At 39.6% G+C, this 24363-nt stretch overlaps 3 protein-coding genes across 4 annotated transcripts; all 3 read right to left on the reverse strand.

Moving 5' to 3' along the window:
• Positions 1-3853: 3853 nt before the first annotated feature.
• LOC120436055 lies at positions 3854-10399 on the reverse strand. The gene is made up of 5 exons (XM_039606366.1): positions 10267-10399; positions 9780-10091; positions 9298-9418; positions 9036-9090; positions 3854-8919 (listed from the first exon to the last, which is right to left on the reverse strand). The coding sequence occupies exons 1-5, from the start codon at positions 10328-10330 to the stop codon at positions 8800-8802; spliced, it is 672 nt and encodes a 223-aa protein (XP_039462300.1). The 5' UTR covers positions 10331-10399; the 3' UTR covers positions 3854-8799.
• Positions 10400-10615: 216 nt separating this feature from the next.
• Positions 10616-13684, reverse strand: LOC116323141. Its single transcript, XM_031743399.2, has 5 exons — positions 13528-13684; positions 13018-13329; positions 11597-11714; positions 11285-11342; positions 10616-10982 (listed from the first exon to the last, which is right to left on the reverse strand). Exons 1-5 carry the CDS (start codon positions 13601-13603, stop codon positions 10830-10832), a joined length of 717 nt encoding a protein of 238 aa, XP_031599259.2. The 5' UTR covers positions 13604-13684; the 3' UTR covers positions 10616-10829.
• A 2273-nt stretch (positions 13685-15957) lies between these two features.
• Positions 15958-22814, reverse strand: LOC116323120. 2 transcript variants are annotated; one of them, XM_039606383.1, is made up of 5 exons: positions 21485-22814; positions 21026-21337; positions 20597-20657; positions 20310-20367; positions 15958-17761 (listed from the first exon to the last, which is right to left on the reverse strand). In XM_039606383.1, the coding sequence occupies exons 1-5, from the start codon at positions 21546-21548 to the stop codon at positions 17579-17581; spliced, it is 678 nt and encodes a 225-aa protein (XP_039462317.1). In that variant the 5' UTR covers positions 21549-22814; the 3' UTR covers positions 15958-17578. The 2 variants fall into 2 exon arrangements, with proteins under 2 accessions (XP_039462317.1, XP_031599240.2); XM_031743380.2 differs by having other exon boundaries at positions 20597-20729; positions 21485-22811.
• Positions 22815-24363: the final 1549 nt, after the last annotated feature.

The following is a 24363-nucleotide window of genomic DNA, read 5'->3' on the forward strand; positions in this document are numbered from 1 at the left end:
TACCTCTTTGTTATGCTATGGTGGACATCCCTAAACAATTCATGAGTTCAGGTTTCAATTTTCAATCCAATCATCTCCTATCTTCTCGCAGTCAAACTCGTCCAGCTTCATCTCTCACTGGTCCTCTCTGCACAATGTCCTATTCGGGCTTCAAAGCTCCAGCAAACACAGTCTCAACTCAGCTGCTGTCTTCTTCTCTGTTTCTTTACAGTCTTTCTTTCAGATTAAGTCCCAGCATGGCAAAATATCACTCAATGTCCAGTGCTCTTCCACAATTCTTTATCCCACTGTTCAACTGCCCAGCCTGTATTTTCACAGTACATGTTACATTACTCTTACATGCTGCTGCTGGTCGTCAGTCGTCATCAGTGTTAATGGATCAGTGGCACTGTCGTTTGCCTGCTGTATTCAAGTCCACGATGTTCTATCGGTCTTCATCAGGCGATTGACTGTCCTTTGAACTTCTTCTCCGCTTCAGGGACAAAGTGAGAGATCCAGCCGCACAATTTCGAGCCAAAACTGGCTTATTCTCCCAATTCTTTTAATCTACTTTTCTGCTGCTGAACTCAAGGTTGCAAAGTTGAAAGACGCCCACCTGTATTGACACACTAAACCATATAATTAGTATTATATTCATTTTTTCTTAAAGGCTTCATTTGCTTCATGTGCCTAGAGTTAAATCTCTCTCTCTGTGTTCTTTCTGTACACACTCAGTTCCCATATATGGGCATGCACAGTTCCTGTTCACTATTTCCTGTCGCTGCAGCCCCGGTACATAGAGCAATATTTCCTGTTCCTCAAACTAATCTAACTCCTTTGTTTTTTGTTTTCTTGAATTAAAAACACTTTCAAACTTTAGCACATCCTACTTTTCATCACACAAGAAATATATTTCACACTCCTTTATTCCATACACACCTTTTAAATGCTCTAACCTCTTTCAGACGCCATAAATCGTCTCACACGCACTGCCTTTTCTCTCTCAGACTTCCCTTTTCACTTACTCAGACAAATCACCCAGTCACTCAAATCAAATACTGACAGCATTCACACAGTTAAAATCACACAAAATACGCTTTCATACGAGTATTTTGGACATGCCTTCCATAATCAGAAAGAGCAAGTCAAAAGAAAAAAAGAAAAAGAAAACTGAAACCTCTCATCGTCTCACACCCCGCTTCTCCACACACATCACCATTCTTTAGGTCAGTTTTGTAGCATCAGTCACACAATCATTACACAATACCCTGAATCCAACATGTGTATTTACACAAACTGTTATAAAATGTTGGTCAAAAACACGGTGTGATTACAAAGAGTCAATAAAACATGAGTCCTATTACTCTCAACAAGTATTAAATCGTTCAAGGACGTGTAAAGCAAAACCCATACTCCAATTCTACATGTATCATAAAGTAGTCATCATAATTAACAACCGTAATGCCAACAAAGTAGAAATAAAACAATTCTTCCCTTAAAACACCAATATAAGTCGTCCCTTAACCCAGGCTCTGCAGTCAGTCATTAGCCACTCATTAGTAAACAGGAAATGTCACTCTAAATATGTCACAGGCATCTCATTTACATAAACACAGACACACTCTCAAAATAACCAGCCTGCTGCAGTGCCCGTGGCAGACAGAGCCTATATACAAACATAGAAATTATAACACAGAGACGTCTGATAAATTAAATAATATTTACAAGGCCTTAAATTGCACAACCTACATAATTTAGACAAAATTTGAATTAACCCTCCAAGGGACAAACTCCAAGTTTTTGATAATCAATGACAGTCTCAGTTCCAAACTGTATCTGCTCTAATCCCTAAATATCCTAAGTAAATTTAAAAGCGTCCAACGCCCAAGGTCCAACCTTTATTACCCAAACAAAGTGCAAACACCGTTCCAAACGGTCAACTGATCCAATCAGTAGCTATTTTGGACCGTCCTCAGTTGTCCACGATTGCCAATCGGACTATCCCGTCCAACGGAAAATCCTGAGCGTCCCCAGGAAATTGGGAGCGTCACCTCCGAACAATGCACTTTCTTAGAACTTCCCACAGTTCCGTTCTACAGAAATTTACTTGTATTTTAAAGACATCCTATGAAACCACAAAACCGACTGTATTGATGTCCAAGCCCAGCTTTATATTCAATTATGACTGTATTACCATATACAGATTTCAAATGACCTATATCCTAAATTCAGTAGTCCAACTACTTTAAATTCTCTTTCCTTAGCAGTCCAACTGCATTTCCTTTAATCAGTACTGTCACTTAACCTTACATTATCATTACTTCAACTTCAATTCTCATGAGATTTTCACCAAAATCAAAACAGACTTTCACCAGTAATTTTCAGTGAGTAGACTTTCAATTTTGTCAGAACCAATTCAGCACTGTTTGGAAATAATTCAACAGGTAGTGCCTTACCTTTGAATAAGCCGGCTTATGTCCACTCACTTCGACCACTGACTCGTGTCTGCCTGTTTGAGCACCTTGGACCCTCTCAGTCTCAACCTCCACCTTTTCTCCCTCAACCCTCGGCCAATGCACCAAATGTTACGGGTCCGAAATTGAGGATGAGAGTAAAACAATGATGGTCCAGAAGAGGTCAATCAAACAATTGATTTTAATGAATGCACGCATAGCGTGGAGAGGTGTAAACTGCAAAACAGTTGTACATCTCTACCCAAAATACACTCTAGATTGCTTTTTATAACATCAGGGTATTGTAACGCCCCTTCTTGCGTTTACAAGCACATAATTTGCATGTACAGAACATTCATGTATTTTAAGAATTAAATGCAACATAGAGGTTCCTCCTTGTGGCATACTCTTCCGAATATGGTGATGACCTAAGGCTTTTGAGGTCACCATGGACTGGACATCCTTCTGTCACCTGTAACTAAGCAAACTCAAATACCACAAGAAGCTGAATACATTCAGGCCTTTGCTCAGCTACTATTTTACTGTACCCATATACTCAGCCTATGAGTTATGATACATATATATTTAACTCAATCATTTTAAAGTAGTTATAACTGCACCTGTAATAAACATGTTAATATTTGATTATGATAACCCCTATAATATAAATTATACCATAATGCCAGCAGCTTCAATAAACACTTTGATGAAATGATAATTAATGCAATGATAAGATGATGGTTATGTAAAATAATCCCTGTAATTCCACAAATGCTATGCTGTTTATTAATAATAAGTGTTATAAAGTTATATAGTGTAGTATTAAGCAGACACAGCCCTGTAAAATAAAAGCATTAGACCATGTTTCCTTGGGAAGTAGAAAGCAGTAGACTCTCACGCTTGCCTGGGAAAATGTAGATAAGAGGGGACCATCTCTAGTGGAAAGTTACTGAGACACTGTTGTTTAGACTAGAATGAGAGAGCTTCTGTAATAAAACTGTTAGGGGTACACCACCATTTTGAGATCCATGGCTACGTGTCATGTAGGACGCATCTCCCTTCTAGAAGTAATAAAGTGTTAAATGGTCTACTGAGCAGTGTTTTGTCTCCCTTCGCATGCCTCTGAGGAATCAAAAGAGCTCGGTGAAGTGTTGATATTTACAGTTGCCGGTTCGATCCCCAGCTCTGTCTGTCCTGGTCGTTGTGTCCTTGGGCAAGACACTTCACCCTACCGCCTACTGGTTTTGGCCAGTAGCCAGTAGGCAGCCTTGCTTCTGTCAGTCTACCCCAGGGCAGCTGTGGCTACAACTGTAGCTTGCCTCCACCAGTGTTTGAATGAATAGTGGAATTGTAAAACGCTTTGAGTTTCTAGAAAAGCGCTATATAAATGCAATCCATTATTATTATTTCACGCTTCTTACTATTTCATTGAATTTTATGTTGTGTTTTAGTTCGACGGTGGCGTAGTTTGTGATCAAGGTGAAGCTGTAACAATATCAACACCAAGATTTTACATCTCACATTAAAGCCAACTTCATGCCATCAGTAAAAAGAACTCTTTATTGACTTTAAGAAGAGGTGGAAGTGATACAGAGCTTGGGCTTTTTCTCCAGAAGCAGCTGCGGTTTCATCTCGAGGACCGCCTCCATGGCTGCCAGGGCAACTGATATTTTGTGTGAGTCCACAAGCAAAGGTGAAACAGGAGTGACAACTAAACTGAAAGCTAAACTGTGAAAACTAAATAACTATGAAAACAGTGACAGGACTGTGGTAACTATGAAAAACAGACATGAACATGTTGCTGCCCAGGAACGTGCAAAAACTAGAGCAAGAGACATGAACATGACCTGCGCAAAATCATGAAATACACGAGTCTTGACGTGACAGAGGTAACACAGACGACCTGACAAAGACTGAATGAAAACACACAGACTAAATACACACAGGAGATGATCAGGGAAAGTGGAAACACATGGGGAAACAGCTGACACAAATCAGCATCATGACACTACAGGGAAAAGTAACACTAAGCACAATGAACGTAGAAACAAGGCTTTCAAAATAAAACATGGAGAGAAGTAGACATGACAACAGAAGACGAGAACAGACACGCATAAGGGGACATAGATGAAAACCTAAACTAGAATAAAACTCAACACAATCCCAACTGACAATACCAACACCAGAACTTAACATATTCTCAATATAATATAAGAAATACAAAATACAAAATGAACTCAAAATGCTGTGTCACAGACCCAGCCCCTGACATACATCTCAAATTCTCATATGTTTGGATGTTTCAGTTTTTAACTGTTTAGTGTTTTGTTTAGAAACACAAACTCATGTTTAAAATTAAGAGCTTGATGATGGTAAAATATTTGCTTTCATAAACTTTCAAAAACACAGCACTTTATGCAAGTGGCTTTGCTCAAATAAAGTTTTCAGAAGAAGAAAGTTAGGCCCATTACTATCCACTTCTCTCTGGGCTATGGAATACTTCTTAGGGTTAAGAGTCAGTCCTGCCACTCTGATGCAGTGTAGCATCGGTTTCGTTTCTCCTGGCACCAACCACTTTGCTATCCGATATCTCTATTGATGAATGCGTGCATCTTCCTTCACCAGAATCTTGTATTGAAACAGTGATGTAAAGGCCTGGTGTTTCTCAAAAGTGCTGAGGATCAAAGAGAGGTTTTATGTCAGCCTGGTCAGGAGGAGACAAATGAGAAAGTTAACTGAAGCACAATCTGAAATGCTAGTTGGGAAGAACTTTTCAGTCGCCTCCTCATTCTTAACTGAACGCACAAATAAACCATGTAAGAGAAACACAAACGTCAATAATAGAAAAAAAGACATTTTATCCTGTTCACCACTGTGACACTGAAGTGGAGAATGTAAATTTCACGGGTGTAGTTCCCACTGTTATCTGTTGTTAAATTGTTTAGGTAGATAAACACAGTCTGATATTCTTCATCAGTGGGAACCTGGAGTCCCACCCATGAATCATAATGATACAGCAGCCGACACACTCTTCTCCTCTGCCCCCCCGTGTGTGCTGAGCTCACAGATTGTAATATTCAGTGTTGCCTTGCTGCATATGTGAGCGACATCTATGGGCAGAACTTTGTGCCATCAGAAACTGAATTTGAATAAGTTAAATTTGAATTTGAATTGCTCAGATTGAATCTGAATTGCGCAACTTGAATAATCGTTACTAAATTGAAATTGAATTTTATATTTTGGAAATGAATTAATGTAATTTGAAATTGTATTCCATCCTTCTTTAAATTTAGGTCATGAATACTTTCAGTATCACTTCTCACTATTCAATGTCAGTTCTATAATTCAATTTCAGTTCTTAAATTCAGTTTTTGATTGATTGATTGATCATACTTTATTCATCCCGAGGGAAATTGGGTTAAGGCTGCCCGCCGTGCCAGCGGCGTGGGGGTCATACATCTGGGTCCTTCGAGAAAGCCGCAGAGTAATCGAGCGCCAATTAATAGAGCTACGTTGTACCCAGTGTTGCCAACTCCTCAGTAAGGAAAATCGCTATCGGCTGTCCTAAAAGTCGCTAGAAGTCGCTAGGTGACGTCATCGCCTAATTTGCATAATTATTCATGCCTATGTAGTTGTAACAGATGCTGTAGGAGAGAGAAATAACACTGTGGAAGAGACGTAAAGTGAGTAAAAAAAACGCCCTAAAAGCATTTAGAATATATTTAGAACTACAAATAACTTTTCGTTTTAGCAATTATTGTTTTTTAATGTCACAATTCCAACCCTCCTCCTTTATCTGGGCTTGGGACCGCCTCACCAGACAGCTTCAGTCAAAATCGGATGTACAAGATTGAGTTAAGGCTCTGACATCCGATTTTCAAGTTTTAGTTGATTAATTTTAGTGCATTGATTTATTTGAGACAAAGAAAAATGTACCGCTGCTCCCACACTGCGTCAAAGTAGGAGGCGGGGGGGGGGGGTCAGTGGATTCGCACATGTGCGATTCATTTGCAGTTTGTAGGCGTAAGGGTGAATATCTCCTGCTCTGACATTAGCTAGGGGCGACTGCTCCATGAGGACTACCTGCCGCCTGTGAGCATTTTGGCACGGGCGAGGTGCCCCACGGCAGCACCCGCTGGTTGTTGAGAGTGATTTGTAATATAAGACTTGTCGCTAGTCGCTTTTTAGAAAAAAGTCGCTAAGGGCGTCTGAAAACTCACTAAATATAGCAACAAAGTTGCAAAGCTGGCAACACTGGTTGAACCTGCGGACCCAGAGTTTTACTGAGCGGACCTGCAGCATCTTGAGCTGGAGCGGGGCACAGATTAAGTATTCAGAGGTCATTCATCATGTCAAATGGCCGGCGGGTAAACTTTCAGGTTGGTAATAAATGTATTACCTGTATAAGAACAAGCATCATGTTAACAAATAATAGCCCAAGAGTAACTTTTATGCTTGTTGTAGCTGTTAGCTAAAAACACAAATTTAGCTCAGTTGGCCCTGGATTTAGCTTTGACACATATGATCGACTGTTTCCAGTAGAATTCCACAGTTGTCATCTTGTACCCTCTCAGAGCCCCGTATGCTTGCAGAGACCCCTACAGTAAGGAAATGTTGGAAAAGAATGTCCCAAATATTGTATTTTAGTCTTATTTATGTCTTACACACAATCCCAACTCTTTAGCTAACTTAATAACTTTGGCTAAAGTCTATAGTTAGTCTTACTCATTTGTGCAACATTACTGGATCGCCCCTGTTTGAAATGATATGATATATGACTCTCACTGAAACAGCAAACTTTGTGAAAAAAACACAACACTTCTCATTCTCTATCTAGCTGTTTGGCCACAGCTGTAGATTACATTATAAGTGGTTGTTCACTCTCGTCAATAATTAACATTTCTAAATTCTATTTGTGCAGTTACATGTAAACAATATCCAATATTTTATCTAAATGATTGTGTTATCGTGGGACAGTTTCCAAATTTGTTGTATTATTGTACTAGGTATGACTGTGCAAGAGTTATCTCATCTTATCTTCCTTGCTTGCACCACAGTCTTTGCAGAAATGGTGCACAGCAGCACTGCATCATGTTATTGTGTTGTATAATCCACCAGAACGAATACAAAGCAATATCCATGTACCCTCTGGTGAAATGGCCCGAATAGGTCCATGCCAATGTGCTAAAATGGGACCTCCATAAATGGTAAGGGGGGCAAAGGCACTTTAAGAACGGCGGGCTGGTTTACCAGCTGACACGCCGAGCAGGATGCACACCATCGGTGCACATCTGCTCAGATGCTTTTTTCTATTCATTTATTTCCCTGTTTATTTATCCATGCACAAAAGCAGTTATCTCAGAGACACCATCCTCCTAACAGTGACTCAAATCAGGAACCTGCAGATTATTAGTCAGCAGCTTTAACTTCCTGTCTTCGTCTCACTAAAGCTCCCATGTGGAAACTTGAGCTGCCCACTCAAGCACAGTAGGCTTTAACTGGCTCTGCTAAAGTCACTTCTGTATCTGAGAAACTGTCTTGATGCATGCTAAAGAACACTTTGACAATACCCTTTTCTCATGTCAAATCCGCCACAAGCATATTCTATGGCAGTTTAAATTCCACTCCACATAAAAATAGTCACAGCAAAGAATTAATAAAGTTCGGATTTCTCCCAGAAGATGAGGATGGCAGATGGATATTCATACTATCCATCCATAGAATCACAAATTAACCTAACCCCACTAAGTAAATATCTTTTGACTGTGCAAGGAAGCCAGAGTAGCTGCAGACAATCCACACAAACACAGGGAGAACATGTAAATGTTCAAAGGGTACAAATGTACTCTTTTGGTGATGTCCCGTTGTTGGATAATTATTTGTTAATAGTTCTGTGGCCTAAAATTAATTTCACATCATATCCACATCCCTGCCCCAAACCTCACAGGCGGCCACTTCAAACATGGCAACAGCAAAATAGACATACTTCATTCTAATGGCTCAAAATAAAGTAAAATCCTAATCAAATTCTAATAAAATATGACTATCAAGTGGACCAGTATAAAAACCGTAATGGTCGCAGAGGCCACAGAGCCAAGTGGTAGGATTTTCCACATTAAAATCAGATAAAAACCAGAAATGAAAGAGTTAAAAGCCATGAATTAAGGCAATTCATTCACAACATAATTACAAGTTTTTTTGGATGTTAATATTTTTCTCTTTTTTCAGTGCAAAGCAAACAAACTAACAGTACAGTACACAAGATGCTGGCAAGTTAAAATGTCAGTGTCTTTTATAAATAGTAAGTCTAGCATCATAGTTTTATAAATTATGTAGTCAGGGTAAAAAATCCCTCCATCTCTGATTATTATTGTACATGACTGTGACACGGAGTGGCCTCAGCATCATGATGAAGGCGACCGGAGGAGATAGTTTGGTAGACATCAATGTTTTGCCGATGAAGGCTCATGTAGCGGTCCTCTTTGTCCTAAACAACAATTTACACTGTCATTTACAGTGAATTAAAGTGTAGCTTAAAAAGCAGACATAATGCACTGCAGCCTTGGCACAATTTGAGAAGTGTAAAACAGAAGGAAAGCTCACAAACAGCTGGTGAGTTTCAGATCCTGTCAAGTTAGATAGCCCTGATCCGTTTTCTCTGTTAGGATAAAAATATCAGAGGTCATGGGGTGGACACAAAATACCTCACAAACAAGGCTAGCTATGTCTACAACAAATGTGTGGTTTTAAAAGAAACTATCAGATACTTTGGACACCACAGTGGCTGCTGTATGCAGTAATATGCTTGTGAAGTGATTGCAAAGTGTCATTTCACAAGTTTAAATGAGTCGGTAAGAGTTTTCACCTGTGAGGATTTCTCCTCAGGCTGTAACCGCAGGTTATCACAGCCACACTGATGAGTGAAGCAGCAGCAGAAATGATGGTAACTGTAGCCATGAACTTCATGCCAGAAAAATGTCCATCCTCTGTTGAATATTGCCACACAAAAAATCATCCTTTGAAAACATGTTATATAAAAAGTGGAAAACATGTTTCTCTTTTCATTACATTAGAGTTACAATTACATCACTCAAACATTTCACTGATGAAATAACACCAAAGTTGTGACTGGAGCACACTTTTACAATGAAAATTTTAAAAAATTAGCCAGAAGAACAGCTTAAAAACATTCCAGATGCTCATCTCCTGACTGAAACCTTTCATAAAGCTGCTGCAGGGGAGAATGAACACCTCAAAACATGTGTGACAGGAAAGAAAGTGTTAACACAGGTCCAAACATCCACTTTGAATCTGTGCGGTGTGGGTGTAAATAGAAAATGTTTTTACCTCTCACAGTCACGCTGAGATGGAGAACATACAACCCACCACGAAATACACACTCACAGGTGTAGTTCCCACTGTCTTCAGATGTTAAGTTGACCAGGTGGAGAAACACAGTCTCATTTTCTTTGATCAGTGTGAACCTGGAGTCACACCCATGAATAAAGCCTTCATCGTAACGATAGAGCAGACGGCACTGTTCTCCTCGGCTCCTCTCTGTGCTGATCTCACACACTATCATCACAGTAATATTCAGTGTTGTCTTGCTGCATATTTGAGTGGAATCAGGTTTCTTTCCAATTGTCTTCACAAGAGTCTCTATAAATTGTTACAGTTAAAATGAAACAAAATCTGGATTATAGTTTCTATATATTTGTTGTTGTGTGAAAATGAATCACATATATTATTTCACTAACCTAACTAAAGCTTTCATCTTAAACACCTGACATGACAGTATTTTAAAATATATATATATATATATATATATAATTACCTTCACTGCTAAAACCCACAAGTAGATGCAGAAGCAGGAGAAAGCAGAGTTTCCGTGCAGTCATACTGGTGAGGAAGTAACTGTGGCTGACAGTGTGAGGTAGACTATATTGAAAGCAGGAAGACTTGCACTCCTCCTTATTTCACCCCTTGTGTCCAAACTCAAACTTTTACTATGTCTAAAATAGAAGTGCATGAAAGTGGAAGGACAGTAGAAGGTAAACCACCAACACTGTTTAAGCCATGGCACATAGAGCCAGACTGATCTCTCTGTGTATCTGGATGGACATTGTGTTAAAATTATGATGAGATGTGTGTTAATAAAAACAAAACTGGTCTGACACAAAGAGTCATGTTTGCCACAGTTTATTGTGTTCGTATTGTATTAAATCTGAGAGCCTGAGTTGGAGTATTATGACTGAATGGTCTCCGTTACTGGGAAACAAATATCGTGTGAAAGGTGACCCATATAATAGTGATCACACAAAAAGATTTATCTGCAATATTATATATTATTATATTATGAAACTATGTCACCTAAAGTTTTATATACTTTAAAATGTTTCATAGAGCTTTATTATCCACTCCGACAGTTCCTGTGCTTCTTGCTGAGCGTGTCTTGTTGTCATGTTGATGGTTCACTGAGATGATAGTCTGGTAGGAGTCATTCGATGGCTGCTGAAGGTTTGTGTAGGGCTGATCTGGCTCATCGTCATCCTTTAAAACAGTGAAATATTTCAGGTATTAAACAAGTTCAACCCGGTCTCCCCACACATTTTATTGATCTTTAAATCTCTTCATCTGTTGCATTGGTTATTCAATATTTCTGCTCATTTCTGTAACAGCTTCTTATCAAAATGCAAATCAAAGGACACTGAAGTGGGCACTAATAGCATTATAACACTAATCTGTAATTATCTGTATAAGTAGTTAACGTCCTAAAACATAAATGTACATTTTTTATGTTTAATAGCAAACTTTTAACTAGCTGCCGTAGATTGTAGCAATAAATCGCTCACCAAACTGTTGGGATTTTCAGGTACAGATGCTCCAGATGTTCCTGACCTTAAGCAGCCACTTTGATAAGAAAGGATGTCAGCTTTAGTGTAACATGTATTTACATTCACACAGAGAAAAGTCAAGTAAGAACATCTACATTTATATTATCTTCTCTCTTAATAATGATAATTACTTTTGGAAGGATACAAAATGTTCATTCTTGACATGATGTTAAACATACACCGAATTCAAATTTATTGAAATGTGATTTTTCTTTTAACTTTCTCTATATCTATATCATCTTTGAATTACTACAGCAAAGATAGTCTCACCCATTACTTTTCCTCCAGTAGATAAATCCCACAATAACTCCAGTTATAAGGATGATCACAACACCGGGCAGATAAATGGAAAAAGATTTTTCTTCTGAGGTCTGGGCTTCGTTTGTATCTAAATCATTGAAAAGATGTATTTGTCAGCAGAATCATTTACTTTCATTTCCTGAAAATCAAAACACAAATCAAACACAGTTTACATCTACTGAAACTCTGAGTGAAGTAATGAAATCCCAGTTTTATAACCACAGAGCTTTAAATATTGTCACTGTACTCTTCTCTTTTCTTTTCTTCTTCTTCTTTTCTTCTTTTGTAGTCTTTTCTGAATATTTCTATAAACTGAAATTGTTACAACTGCTTATATACATTCACTGGCCACTTTATAAGGTACACCTGTTCAGGGTGTAACAAAAATATTTCAGTGTTCATTTCATTTGTCAATCACATGGCAGCAAATCAATGCATTTGAACAGTCATGGTCAAGACTGAAGTTCAAACAGAGCAACATGTTACTGGTCTGAGTGCTTCACAAACTGCTGATCTGCTGGGATTTTCCCACACAATCATCTCTAGAGTTCACAGAGAATGGTCTGAAAAATAGAAAATATCCAGTGAATGTGATTCTCTGGGTAAAAATGCTTTTTACACATCAAACCTTGAGGCAGAGCGGACCACATTGGATATCACTGCTGCCCTCTAACAACAAGCTGAGGCTACAGTTTGCAAGTCTGGACAACAGAAGATTAAAACCACAATGCCTTGCCCGATGAATTGATTTTTAGCAGTTCAGACTGCTGGTGGTGTAATGCTCTGTGGGGGATTCTCTTTGCACACTTTGAGACCCGTAGTAACCACTGAGCATCATTTAAACACCACAGCCTGCCTGAAGGTTGTTGCTGACCACATCCATGCCTTTATGTTCAAAAAATACCCATCATCTGATGGCTGCTTCCAGCAGGATAACACACCATGTCATGAAGCTCAAATCATGTCTAACTGGTTTCTTGAACTTAGCTGCACTCAAACGGCCTGCGCAGTCACCAGATCTCATTCCAGTAGAGCACTTTGGGATGTGGTGGAACGGAAGGTTTGCATCAAGTAAGACCAGCTGACAAATCTGCAGCAACTGTGTGATGATGTAATTTCAATATGTCTTGAGAATCTTTGAGGAATGTTTTTAGCGCCGTGTCAGAGCTGTGCCACAAAAAATGAAGACATGTTTGAGAGCCAAAGGTGGTCCAACTCGGTTCTACAAAGATGTACCTAATAAATTAGTGAGTGTATTTAAGCTGCTGTAGGTGAAAATAAGAAGAAAAGAAATGAACAAATTACATGAATAAAACGACATAAACAGGTCAATGCAATGCTAACACAGTGCTGAATAACTGTGTCAAATAAAGGAACCAAAATGCATTTACCTTCCACAGTGACACTGATATGGACAATATATGTCCCTTCAGTATTTGTACACTCACAGGTGTAGTTTCCACTATCATCTGGTGTTAAACTGGTCAGCTCGAGAAAGGCAGTCTGATTTTTTTTTATTATTGAGAACCTGGGGTCACATTCCTGAGTAAAGTTCTCTCCATGTCGATAGAGCAGATGACACTCTCCTCCTGTGTCCCTCTGTGTGTTGATCTTACAGATAATCAAAACAATAGTAGTTTGTCTTTCCTTGTTGCAAATCCGAGTGACATCGTGTTCTCTCCTAACTGTCTTCACAACAGTCTCTGTAAACAGTGACAGCAAAATACAGTATCAATACAAAATTCAATCTGTGTCAGAGAGGACTTTGGTTTCTATATTTTGTGAATGTTAAACCATCTTTTAAATCCAATAATAATGTGTTTAATTTAAATTAAAAGCAAGTAGGTTATAAATTTAAAAAATAGTAATAATGCATAATGAAAATAGTTTCTTTGTATTACCTTCAGCATCATGGGACACGGCTAGTGGTAACAGCAAAATCAAGCAAAGTTTCTCTACGTCCATGCTTGTCAACATGTCTATAAGCCACAGAGTCGCCGAAAGTGAAGAGGAAGATGTGCGGAAAGAAACTAACTGAAGCTTTCCTGGCTAAGTAAACGTCAGACTGTTGCCCTTTCACAGGGTAAGTGTGAAATAATGTAAAAAGGAAGTGTACTTACAGGACTGCTTCTACTTTCATATTAAAAGGCTGCAAAAGTGAAACACCGAGCCAGCTCCCACACAAAAAGAAAACAAGCTAATTTTTCTTTATCACGGAGGAATTATTACACTGCTAACTGTCATGTTCGCTTAAACTGAAGGATGGATGATATTGTAAAAGTAACAACAAAACTAGCATTTATCATAACATTATAAGTATTTTAAACTAAAATAGCGTGTTAAGGCATCAAACCGCTTCATCCAATCACTCATATACTTACAAAGTTTTGCCTGAATTACCTTTAAAATTTGTACGAAGATTTGCATAAAATGAATAAAACTGACATGCTTGCATTTGTAGTGTAGTGCAATAGGTGTATGTGGCTGAGGGATTCCCATGATGCAATGCGTATTTCTTCTTCAGTCACCTTTCTCACTCACTATGTGTTAATAGACCTCTGCATTGAATCATACCTGTTATTAATCTCTGTCTCTTTTTCACTGCGTGTCTTTTATCCTGTTTTCCTTCTCTCATCTCAGCGGATATCTGCAGATGGCCCCGCCCCTCCCTGAGCCTGGTTCTGCTGGAGGTTTCTTCCTGTTAAAAGGGAGTTTTTCCTTCCCACTGTCTCCAGACTGCTTGCTCATAGGGGGTCATATGATTGTTGGGCTTTTTCTCTGTATGTATTATTGTAGGGTCTACCTTACAATATAAAGTGCCTGGAGGCACTTAATATTGTTGTGATTTGTCGCTGTGCAAATAAAATTGAATTGAATTGAAAATGCATTGAATTGTGAAGGCCACACCAGAAGCCACACAATTGTGAAGTCAGTAACATCAGACACCAGCATCTTTATTTTAATTTTAATGCACATTTCCACAAACATAAATAATGACACGTGTTCCATAAACAATTTCTGGTTAATGTTTTACCGGTGCTGGGGGTCTGTTGGACTGCTGAGGGTAACTGGAGAGAAAATAAGATAAGATAAAACTTTATTAATCCCTCGGGTGGGTTCCTCTGAGAAATTCGGTCAAATGAAAATGCTACAGGAAGTTTTGTTTATGTCATTTCTCATGGGGTGGGGGGGATCTAAACCATTCATCTTAAATATATTATTTGGGGTTTGTTTGGTTTTTTTTATTTCTGAGTTAGATATTTGGTCAGTTTTGTGTTTGATTACTTTTAATTCAAAGTAAGTATTAAATTAACAGTTGGTTTTCATTCTTTGTTTTTAGATAATTTTTTTTTAATTTCTGTCCCCTCGTGTGTTTAACTGGCCTGTTCAGTCCAATTGACTTAATATTTATTAATATAGCTTAGGAAATATTTCATCTGAGGTAAACATTTTGCTTTTCATTTGACCCCTGTCCTATCTGCTGTAATGGAGGAGGCAGGTTTATGACCTATAGTGCAGCCAGACACCACAGGAAGCCTTCCTCCATGTTTTTTTTTACAGTCATTGATTCAGCCAGTTTAAGTCTCCTTTGTATTTGTACATTAGATCACTGTGTGGGTTGTGTTGAGTGGTTATGTATTTGTAAGTTGCCATTATGACTTGACTAGTGGTGTTTATGTGACCTCTTTTAAGGGTCTAGTTTCATCAGTTAACTTTCTTTTCTTTTTTTTACACTTTGCTGTAAATACAACAACACTGCTAAAAACTCTAATTTAAATAATTACTACTGCTGCACCTATCAAATAAACTAAAATTTGCATAAGTGTTGAAATGCTGGACTCTTCCTCTCCTAAAACTGTGGCAGAGAAAAAATGTTGCAGGAGTGTTTTGGGCGGGTTTTTTTGTTTTTGTTTTTACATGTGTCAAGAGATTTATTCTAAAGACACTTCTTCAGCTAAGAGTCTAAGGGTAGAAACACACAGACGCTGTGGTTTTCACTTGTATACAAGGGCGGTCACAGAACGCTCACACCAGAGTGGGGGCCCTGTGATGCGCGCTCTGTTACCGCTCTGGTCTTTATTTATATACAAAGCAATACAACAGTGAATACGTCTATTCATAGGCAGAGGAATGTTAGTGCATAGGGAGTGAAGATAAGAGTGGTTCAGGTGTATGTGTGTGTGTTGTGAGATTCAGAAGGACGCGGCCCCTCTTCTTGTTAGAGAGCGCAGATAAAAGTGTCCAGCTCTCCTCTTCCTGCTTGTTCAGCTATTATCGCTGTGAGAAAGAATTTATAAAACAGTCTTGTAGTGAACAACAGTCTAAGTCATCAGAGGTCAACATACAGTATTCTATCATATGTAGACTTATATCATTAAAAGCTTATACTGACTACTAAGTACAATTTTCCATTGACAACATGATATGTAAGAAAAATAAGAAAAAGAAAGAAACCCTGTGATTTTAATGCGAATGCATTACTGACATCTTATCCAAGCACACATTATGCACACCACTTTATCTCCTATTACAACTGCAGCTTTTATTAGTGCATGTTCAAGTGACTTCTGATTCTATAAGGTCTTCACAAGAGTCTCTGCAATCAATTGATTACAATCAAGTGATTCAATTGAAACATGGAAATCAGCATTTCACCATTTTATACTATACATATATGTATTGCTTTCAAGACTGGACAGGAGTGGCATGTGACATTGTAGAGTAGAGTGTGTTGACAGGAGGAAAACTTGCACCCTCAGTAAATCACCCCCATCACTACCTAAACCTCAAAGTCTCTAAACAGGAAGTGCATCTGCATGAAAGCTTCTGTTTTATATGCAGACAGATGACCTTTTAATGTAAAACCTTTTTGTGTATCTAGAGAAACACTTTAACTATATACTCAACTATATAGTTTAACATTTGGTCTGTAACTATAATTTAAAAACAATAAAAAGGTTTAAAAGAATATACATAGGTGGCTAAAAAATACTGCCAGGTCAAACATCATGCAGATACAGAAGTCGCACTATTACAGAGCAATGCTTGCAATAGTCTTGCATGGTTAGCAAGTTAGATAGATGCAAATGTTAAAGTGCTAAAACAGACATGTAAAAAAATACAACATCATCTTAGCAGCTTATTGGTATTAATGTCTCTTAATAAGAGAACTGACTGTCACACGGTATTGTTGTAACTTAATATCGTAATGGGGAAATTATGGTTCAGTGGTAGTGCAGTGGCAGTCTCTGGGCAGTCTGTGGTCAGCTTCAAACCACCCGTCTACCTGCAGAGAGCGTCTGTTGTCAGATGGGGGCAGTGTTATAAATATACGGCACAAACGGTCTGTGGGCTACTGTTGTTGGTCCATCAGCCAGCCGTGGAGGAGAGTGAAGTTATAACATACAAAGCACTGAAGTGAAACTGAGGTTTAAAACCAATGAAAAATGTCCACTGCAGCTGCTGTCTGTGACTCTCATGCATCTTTTTTGATCTGTGATGTTTTTTTCACCCGTTTTGCTGTTGCTGGTCAACCGATCAGCATCTGACAGCTTCATCCACATCATGCACTGTGCAGTGGGATTTTGGAAACCTGCACGGGAGAACATCTGCAATCACTGAAAACACTTCTCTGCTGGCTCTGTTTGTTGGCACATACCTCCCAAGCTGGACACAAACTTGTTAGTATTGAGTTAATGCCTCTGTTGATTCTTGTCAGGTACTCCAGTTTTGTCCCACGGGCCAAAGACATGCATGGTTTAGGTTAAGTGCACTTCTAAATTGGCCATGGGTGTGAGCATGAAGGTTTGTCTCTTGTCTGCTCGCGCTGTGACAGAGTGTATCCAAGGTGTACCTCGGCTTTTGGCTTTACACAGCTGGGACAGGCTCGAGCAGCCCTGTGAACTTCAACTGGATGACTGAAAGAAACTAGAAGTTAACTTGAGTTCTAGTTCAAATGTTTTCGTAGTCATTAGACACCTGATCCATTTCCAGATTATCCTTGCAGGCATTTTCAGCACGTCTTGCTGCATGTGTCCTGATGTTACGCTGATAGCGGACTGAGGTGATATTTTGATAGAGATCATTTCCTGGCTGCCGAATGCTTCTGTACTGGTCCCCCAGGTCATTGTCATACTGTAAGAAAATAATATGAAAATTATACTGCATGATAATGAAGTTAAATTAATTTATTGAGCATCAGTTCACAACAGTTGTCTCAATGTGTTTATATTGTAAAACAGTCTAAGGCCCTGCAATATTAAAAGCAAAACCAGACGACCTCCTATAAGCAAGCACATGGTGACAGAGAGAAAGGACAAAAGGCAAATTAAAGCTGCAAGCAGCGATATGAGGGCCCTCGCACCCCCGGCACGTCGAGCCAAGCCCAACACCTAAAACCAGCGCTTCCGATCTGATGTCACATTGATGGAATTCATGCATTTAACCACCAGCTAAAATTTCATCTCATTCATCCATTATTATAGTCGTCCCACTAGGTGGCGCTCTAACCATTACTGACAAATGGCATAACAAACATTTCGAGCTCGAGTCTCATCACGCCTGCAACCTTTGGGAGAGATTGGACATTGTGTTTTGAGCGACAGCAGGTTACTGCTTTTGGCGAGTGATTGAAACTCCACGTGCCGCCATGACCACCCCGTTTCCCTGAACGTAAAAGCTTCGCAATTTAACATCACAAAGGTCTTTAGATTCCACACACAGGAGATCGCGTAAATCTAATGAAATCCCTTGGAGGAGTTCGTCAAAGTATGAGGCCTGAAAAGAGGGGAAAATGTCGCCAAATTTACACATTAATTTTAAAATGGCTGACTTCCTGTTGGATTTGGGATATTGCTCCAAGAGACTTTTTGTACATCTTGATATCTCCAATAAGCTTGCCAGGTTTCAAACTCATACATAAAACACAGAGCAGGGGCTGTTGTTTTGAAATTTTGTAGGGGGCGCTGTGGAGCCATTTTGCGCTGTTCAAGGAAAATCAACATATAAAAGAAATCCCTCATCACATTAGAGGGTGCGCCAAATTTCAAGACTTTTAAACTTTTCAAGCCCCTCAAAAGCCACTTCATCTTTCATGGTGAACTGCGTTGCCACCAGGGTGCGCCGTTCAGTTTATAGTCACAATTTTCTCACTGAAGCATCAAGAGGGACTGATGGTGATATTCACCGCTTTTGAGGTGGCCACGATGAACCTGTGAAAATCAGTACAACAAAATGAAAGACATGACATTTCCTGGTGCCACTAGGTGGCGCTCTACGTATTCCTGACAATGGGCATATCAATCTGTTCAGGGCGGGTCTGACATCATCCCTGTAAAATCTGGTACTGATCACATTGGATTTCATTGAGTTACACTAATTTGTTTCTTCATGGCGAGACCTCAATGTTCGCCATGCTGCTGGGGTCACACCCTTCAGCGAAAACTCACAGTTTTCTCTGTAACCCAAGACCAACTCCTTAAGGCTTTCCTGGAGAAATTTGAGGCTGCAGATGTCACCCATTACAATACTGTACCCCAAAGTGTAAAACATGACATTTCCTGTTCCCACTAGGTGGCGCTGTCCCTGATGTCAAATATGGCAGTTGAAATATGTTCAGGGGTGGAGCCTTATCATATGTGTCCACTTTGGTCAAGGTCGGACAATGTATGACAGAACGAGAGGCAATAAGATTTTCATGGCGAGTCATCGAAATTCGCCGTGGCGCCACGGCCTCACAGTAACCCGAAAACTCAAAAGCTCCGCAATTTAACATGGCCCAGGTGTGTAGTTGACACTGACCAAATATGAAGCTTGTACGATGAAATTCCAATGAGGAGTTCGCAAAAGTTCGAGGCATGGAAATGGCAAAATTAGAGCCAAAATGTCACCTTCACTTCCAAATGGCGGACTTCCTGTTGGGTTTAGGACATGGCCATAATAGACTTTTTTTTTGTGCGTCTCCGAACGTTAGATATGTGTTCCGAGTTTTATACATGTAGGTCATACCCATCTCGGGGCTCGCGTTTCTCATTTTCTAGGTGGCGCTACTGAGCCAATTTTCCCTGGACATGTCTACGGACATTAAAATACGTAAATTTTCACCAGACCTGACGCGTCTGCAAAATTTCATGAGTTTTCGAGCATGTTTAGGCCCTCAAAAGGCCGATTCATTTGCCGAAATAATAATAATAATAATAATAATAATAATAATAATAATAATAATAATAATAATAATAATAATAAGAAACAGAGCAGATACAATAGGGCCTTCGCACTTTTGTGCTCGGGCCCTAAATATGGGAGAGATTAATTATTACTAATGATTAAATTTAGTTGTATAAAAACACAGAGTGAAAAGAGTTTACTGAAAAAGAAAACACTCTTCTGCACATTAAAGGACATCTCCTGGTCCGATATTCCTCTCAGTGATTCTGGAGGCCAAGGTAATGCTGTCCAGAGTAACTATCTGGTTAAAAACCATGTTCCTCAGATTTCTGAATTAAATAAAAACTGGTGGGTAAAAGTGCTTTTTGAAACCTCAGCTTTCCAACTGTGTGCACAGAGTGCACTGTAGATATTTGTGTTTAGAGCTTCAGTTGTATGTCTTTGTAACTAAAACGACAAACATTAAACTTCTCACTACTTTGACTGTACAGGTATAGCTTAAGAATCAGTTACTCACCACAGAAGATGAAGTTTTACGGACAGATATTTCAACTGTTTCTGACTGTGAACGGCAACTTTGGATAAGAAAGGATGTCAGTGTTAATGAAACATGCAGTCACATATGCACAGAGAGAAATGCTAGAAAACCATCTGAGAGAGTTACAGAGTGAATATATCTGACACAAACTTTTATTAATTTCATTTATTTTTCACTTCATCTGCCAGCAATTTGTGATGTGCATACTGACACTATAGAAAAATTTAAAAATTCTTTAAACTATTACAAGAATGAAAGTTTCTCACCCACGACTTCTCAACCAGTAGATAAATGCCAGGTTAACCCCAGTTACAATGACGACTCCTGCTGCAGTGATCAAATAAAGTGAAATAGACATGTCTGTTGAATTGATGTTCTCTTCCTCCTCTGAGATTGGTACTGAGATTGAATATAAAGAAGCGTTTTGATAACAATGTGATATTGTATTACTGGCATCATCAGGACATCTGTAATCACAGCAATAAATATAAAAAGCATCCCCAGACAGACTGAAACAAGCTACACAAATGAAATCAAAAACTGTAATCGGGTCACTTTCTTATGTTTGAGTACCAAAGCTGTAAATGAAAATTCTTAATAATGCAGTTAAACGAAGTATGAAAGAAAAGATATCTAAAAGTAAACTGATTAAATACAACATTAACGAAGTGGGAAATCACATAAAACATTCTTACCTTCCACAGCAACATTGAGATGGAGCTTATATGTTCCTCCAGTGTGTACACACTCACAGGTGTAGTTCCCACTATCTTCTCGTGTTAAATTTGTCAGGTGGAGAAATACAGTCCCGTTTTCTTTCATCAGTGTGAACCTGGAGTCACATTCATGCTCAAAGTTGTGTCCATGTCGATACAGCAGACTGCACCCTGCTCCTCTGCTCCTCTGTGTGCTGATCTTACACACTATCAGCATGATAACGTTCAGCGTTTCGTTGCTGCATATTGGAGTAACATCTTGTTCCTTCCCAGCCTTCTTCACAAGCATCTCTGCAATCAGCCATTTACAGTCAATACAGAGTTAATCATTGCTATAATTGTTAAAATATAATTGTTTGTGACAGCACATGACTTTTTATGTAATTACAAAGAAAGATAGAAAATAACTGAAGACATGATTATTAAAAAAGTATTTACCTTCATGGCTGGAACACACAAGTATAGGCAGAAGCAGGACAAAGCAAAGTTTCTGTACAGTCATATTGGTCAGGAAGTAACTGTAGCTGGTGTCAGTGTAAGATAGATTATATTGAAGGAGGAAGACTTGCCCCCTCAGTAATTTGTTTTCTGTGGCTAACTGAACCTCAAAGCCTGTTTAAAAAGGAAATGCATTTAGAAAATAAAACTGTCTCATGACATCAAAACACGCATCACTTGACGGAAGTGACTTTGTTCACACACTGACTTCAAAAGTGAATGGAAAATTAGGCCCCACTTTGTGCGACTTTGTATTTGTGTGATTTTTTGAGCAACAGCATGGCCTACTTTCAAAACATAATGCTTTTTCCTTTGCGCTGCATGCACACTCCACTGCATTTTTCTCTGGTGATGCAGAAAGCTAGAAAAAGGCCAAATATGACCTATGTAGACCTATATATCAGGGAAGGCGAGAGGTAAGGCACATTGAAGCTGGAAAGATACTACAACATCTGATTCTCAGTGCATGTGCAACACGTTACTGATTTCCAGCAGTGGAACAACAGGGTCACAGCCAACCGCAATGCTCTTCTCGATGAGCTGAATGCTTCGCTTGCTCGCTTCGATAACCTAAACAACGTAGAGATATTCTACTAGCCGAGGCAGCATGAAGCTCTTCACACACTGACTTTGACTGAGGCATCCAAGGTCATGAGAAGAATTCACCTCCAAAAGCAGCTACCCTGGCAATGTCTGTAATAGGTTTCTTAGTCATTTTGTGCCTGCATGCTTAAACCCCACCACCACAGTGCCCCTCTCTAGAAAAAATAGCATAATCTGTTTGAATGACTATGGCCCTGTCATGCTCACTTCAATTCACTTCCGGTGTGCATGTGCCAACCAGCACGCTCCTGCTTTTTCTCGTTAGTTTAGCTTTTTTTCTTACTTGTTCTTTCATCTGTTTTATAATCGGTCCCTCAATCATGTGGATAGAGAGAGTTTTTGTTCGACATAATTTCCCTAGGGAAATTAAGCTCTTCAGCCTTGGACTACCACCATCTGTCTGCTGCTAGGTCCTGAACTTCCTTATAGATAGACTTTACGCAGTCATAGCTGGTACCAGGACATCAGGCACAAAGACAGTGAGAACAAGGATCCACAAGGCTGTGTGTTCAGTCCACTCCCGTACGTGTACACCCTCTTGACCTATGACTGCGTCTTTGCCCAAAGAAACACCTCCATCAAGTTAACTGACTACACAACCGTCATCTGGCTTATTGTTGGCAGCTTACAGGGTAGAGGTGGCCCTGCTGGTGTCCTGGTGCAAATAAAATCATCTCTCCTTAAAGGCTGAGAAGACTAAGGAGATGATTATCAACCCAAGGAAGAGGCAAGACTGGCACGCCCCATTATACATCACAGGGATTCAGGTGGAGAGGTTGAGGACCTTCAAACTCCTCAGCACTCACATCAGTGAGGATCTCACCTGGACTCACAACACTACAGATCATCAGGAAGATTAAAAAAGGCTCTTCTTCCTAAGGAAGCTGAAGAAATTTGCTCCTCAGCAACCTTTAGATACACAATGGTGAGAATCTCAACAACATCACAGTGTTGTATGAAAACTGCACCAATCATGACAGCGTGTCATTAGAAAGGGTTTCTGTGCACATAACAGTTTGTCAACAACGAACACCACATTCAAATATCCATAAGTGCATGTGGCACCTGAACACTAAGGTCACAGCTGCATGTTCTGGATACTTGGGTGAAGAGAGGAGCTGAGCTGTCTGATCTGATCTGATCACATGGTAATGAGTTTGATCAGGTGGTGGGGGAGAGCATGGTGGACAGACCTTGTGTGCTCTCAACCACTGGCAAAGGCCCTGGTCTCTGAGACCTTCAATTCCCATCTCCAGCAGAACTTCAACAACTTTCAGAGGATGGGCCGGGGCTGGGGACACTGGACCATGTTCTGCACCTTGGGGGTGGGGTGATGCTGACTTGAACAGAGGATGTAGTCAGGCAGTGGAAGGAAAACTATTACCACTGACACACCCATTACTGGGGGTAAGGTCACTGAGGCAGTAGGTGAGCATCCGGGGAGGATGAGGTTCGCTTTGAGGTGCGGTGTCTGGCTCATCTCACTACAACCATTGCAAGAGCTTGGTCCACATTGCCAACATTAAGTCAGACTTGTTTCCAGTGGGTGTTGTACTCTGCAGTTCCCTGTTCATAGTTTTTATGGAAGGAATTTCCAGGTGGATCCAAGTGGCAGTCCGTTTTTTGGAAATGATGTGATTATGTTGGCTTCATCAGGCGGAGGCCACCAGCTTGCACTGGAGTCATTCACAGTCCGGTGTGAAGCTCTGAGAATGAAAATCATCACCAGGTCTGAATTGCTGTCTACTTTTACAGCTGCTGTGATGCAGACACTGCACCAGTCTGTTGTAGTAAAGAAAGTACTGAGCATAAAGGTGAAGCTCTTGATTTACATGTTGATCTACGTCCCGACCCTCATATATGGTCACAAGCTACTAGGTACTTACTGAAAGACCAGGATCACTGATGCAAGCGGCAGAAAAGAGGTTCTGATTACTGCAGGTCACTTATAATACCCTGTTTATAAAAAGGGAACACAACATCATCAAGGACCTCCCCCAGTGTATATGACAATAAACTTCTTGATTCTTCAATATTTTTTCCAACTAGCATTTACAGAGACACAATACTTTTACATTTTTTAATCAGAAATAGAAAGATCTGTGAGTAACTGTGCACAATTGATGATCATGAGGCATACAAAATTATATGCCTAAAGAAATGAGGTCAGCTATATGGTCAGTGTTTCAGGAGCATGAGACGTTTCCCATAATCAA

Source organism: Oreochromis aureus, linkage group 23, assembly GCF_013358895.1.
Source record: "Oreochromis aureus strain Israel breed Guangdong linkage group 23, ZZ_aureus, whole genome shotgun sequence".
In the NCBI taxonomy this organism is placed as follows: Eukaryota; Metazoa; Chordata; class Actinopteri; order Cichliformes; family Cichlidae; genus Oreochromis; species Oreochromis aureus.

What these genes read in the sequence shown, in the direction of transcription:
- LOC120436055 (XM_039606366.1), bottom strand. Translation starts at nt 10,330, where the DNA reads ATGACTGCACGGAAACTCTGCTTTCTCCTGCTTCTGCATCTACTTGTG. An exon ending in TGTGGGTTTTAGCAGTGAAG is followed by an intron (nt 10,092 to 10,266) that starts GTAATTATATAT and finishes AACAATTTATAG; the next exon opens with AGACTCTTGTGAAGACAATT. An exon ending in CTGAAACTCACCAGCTGTTT is followed by an intron (nt 8,920 to 9,035) that starts GTGAGCTTTCCT and finishes ATTGTTGTTTAG; the next exon opens with GACAAAGAGGACCGCTACAT.
- LOC116323141 (XM_031743399.2), bottom strand. Translation starts at nt 13,603, where the DNA reads ATGTTGACAAGCATGGACGTAGAGAAACTTTGCTTGATTTTGCTGTTA. An exon ending in CGTGTCCCATGATGCTGAAG is followed by an intron (nt 13,330 to 13,527) that starts GTAATACAAAGA and finishes CACTGTTTACAG; the next exon opens with AGACTGTTGTGAAGACAGTT. An exon ending in TATCAGTGTCACTGTGGAAG is followed by an intron (nt 11,715 to 13,017) that starts GTAAATGCATTT and finishes TCAATGATTTAG; the next exon opens with ATACAAACGAAGCCCAGACC.
- LOC116323120 (XM_031743380.2), bottom strand. Translation starts at nt 21,548, where the DNA reads ATGACTGTACAGAAACTTTGCTTTGTCCTGCTTCTGCCTATACTTGTG. An exon ending in TGTGTGTTCCAGCCATGAAG is followed by an intron (nt 21,338 to 21,484) that starts GTAAATACTTTT and finishes GGCTGATTGCAG; the next exon opens with AGATGCTTGTGAAGAAGGCT. An exon ending in TCTCAATGTTGCTGTGGAAG is followed by an intron (nt 20,730 to 21,025) that starts GTAAGAATGTTT and finishes ATTCAATCTCAG; the next exon opens with TACCAATCTCAGAGGAGGAA.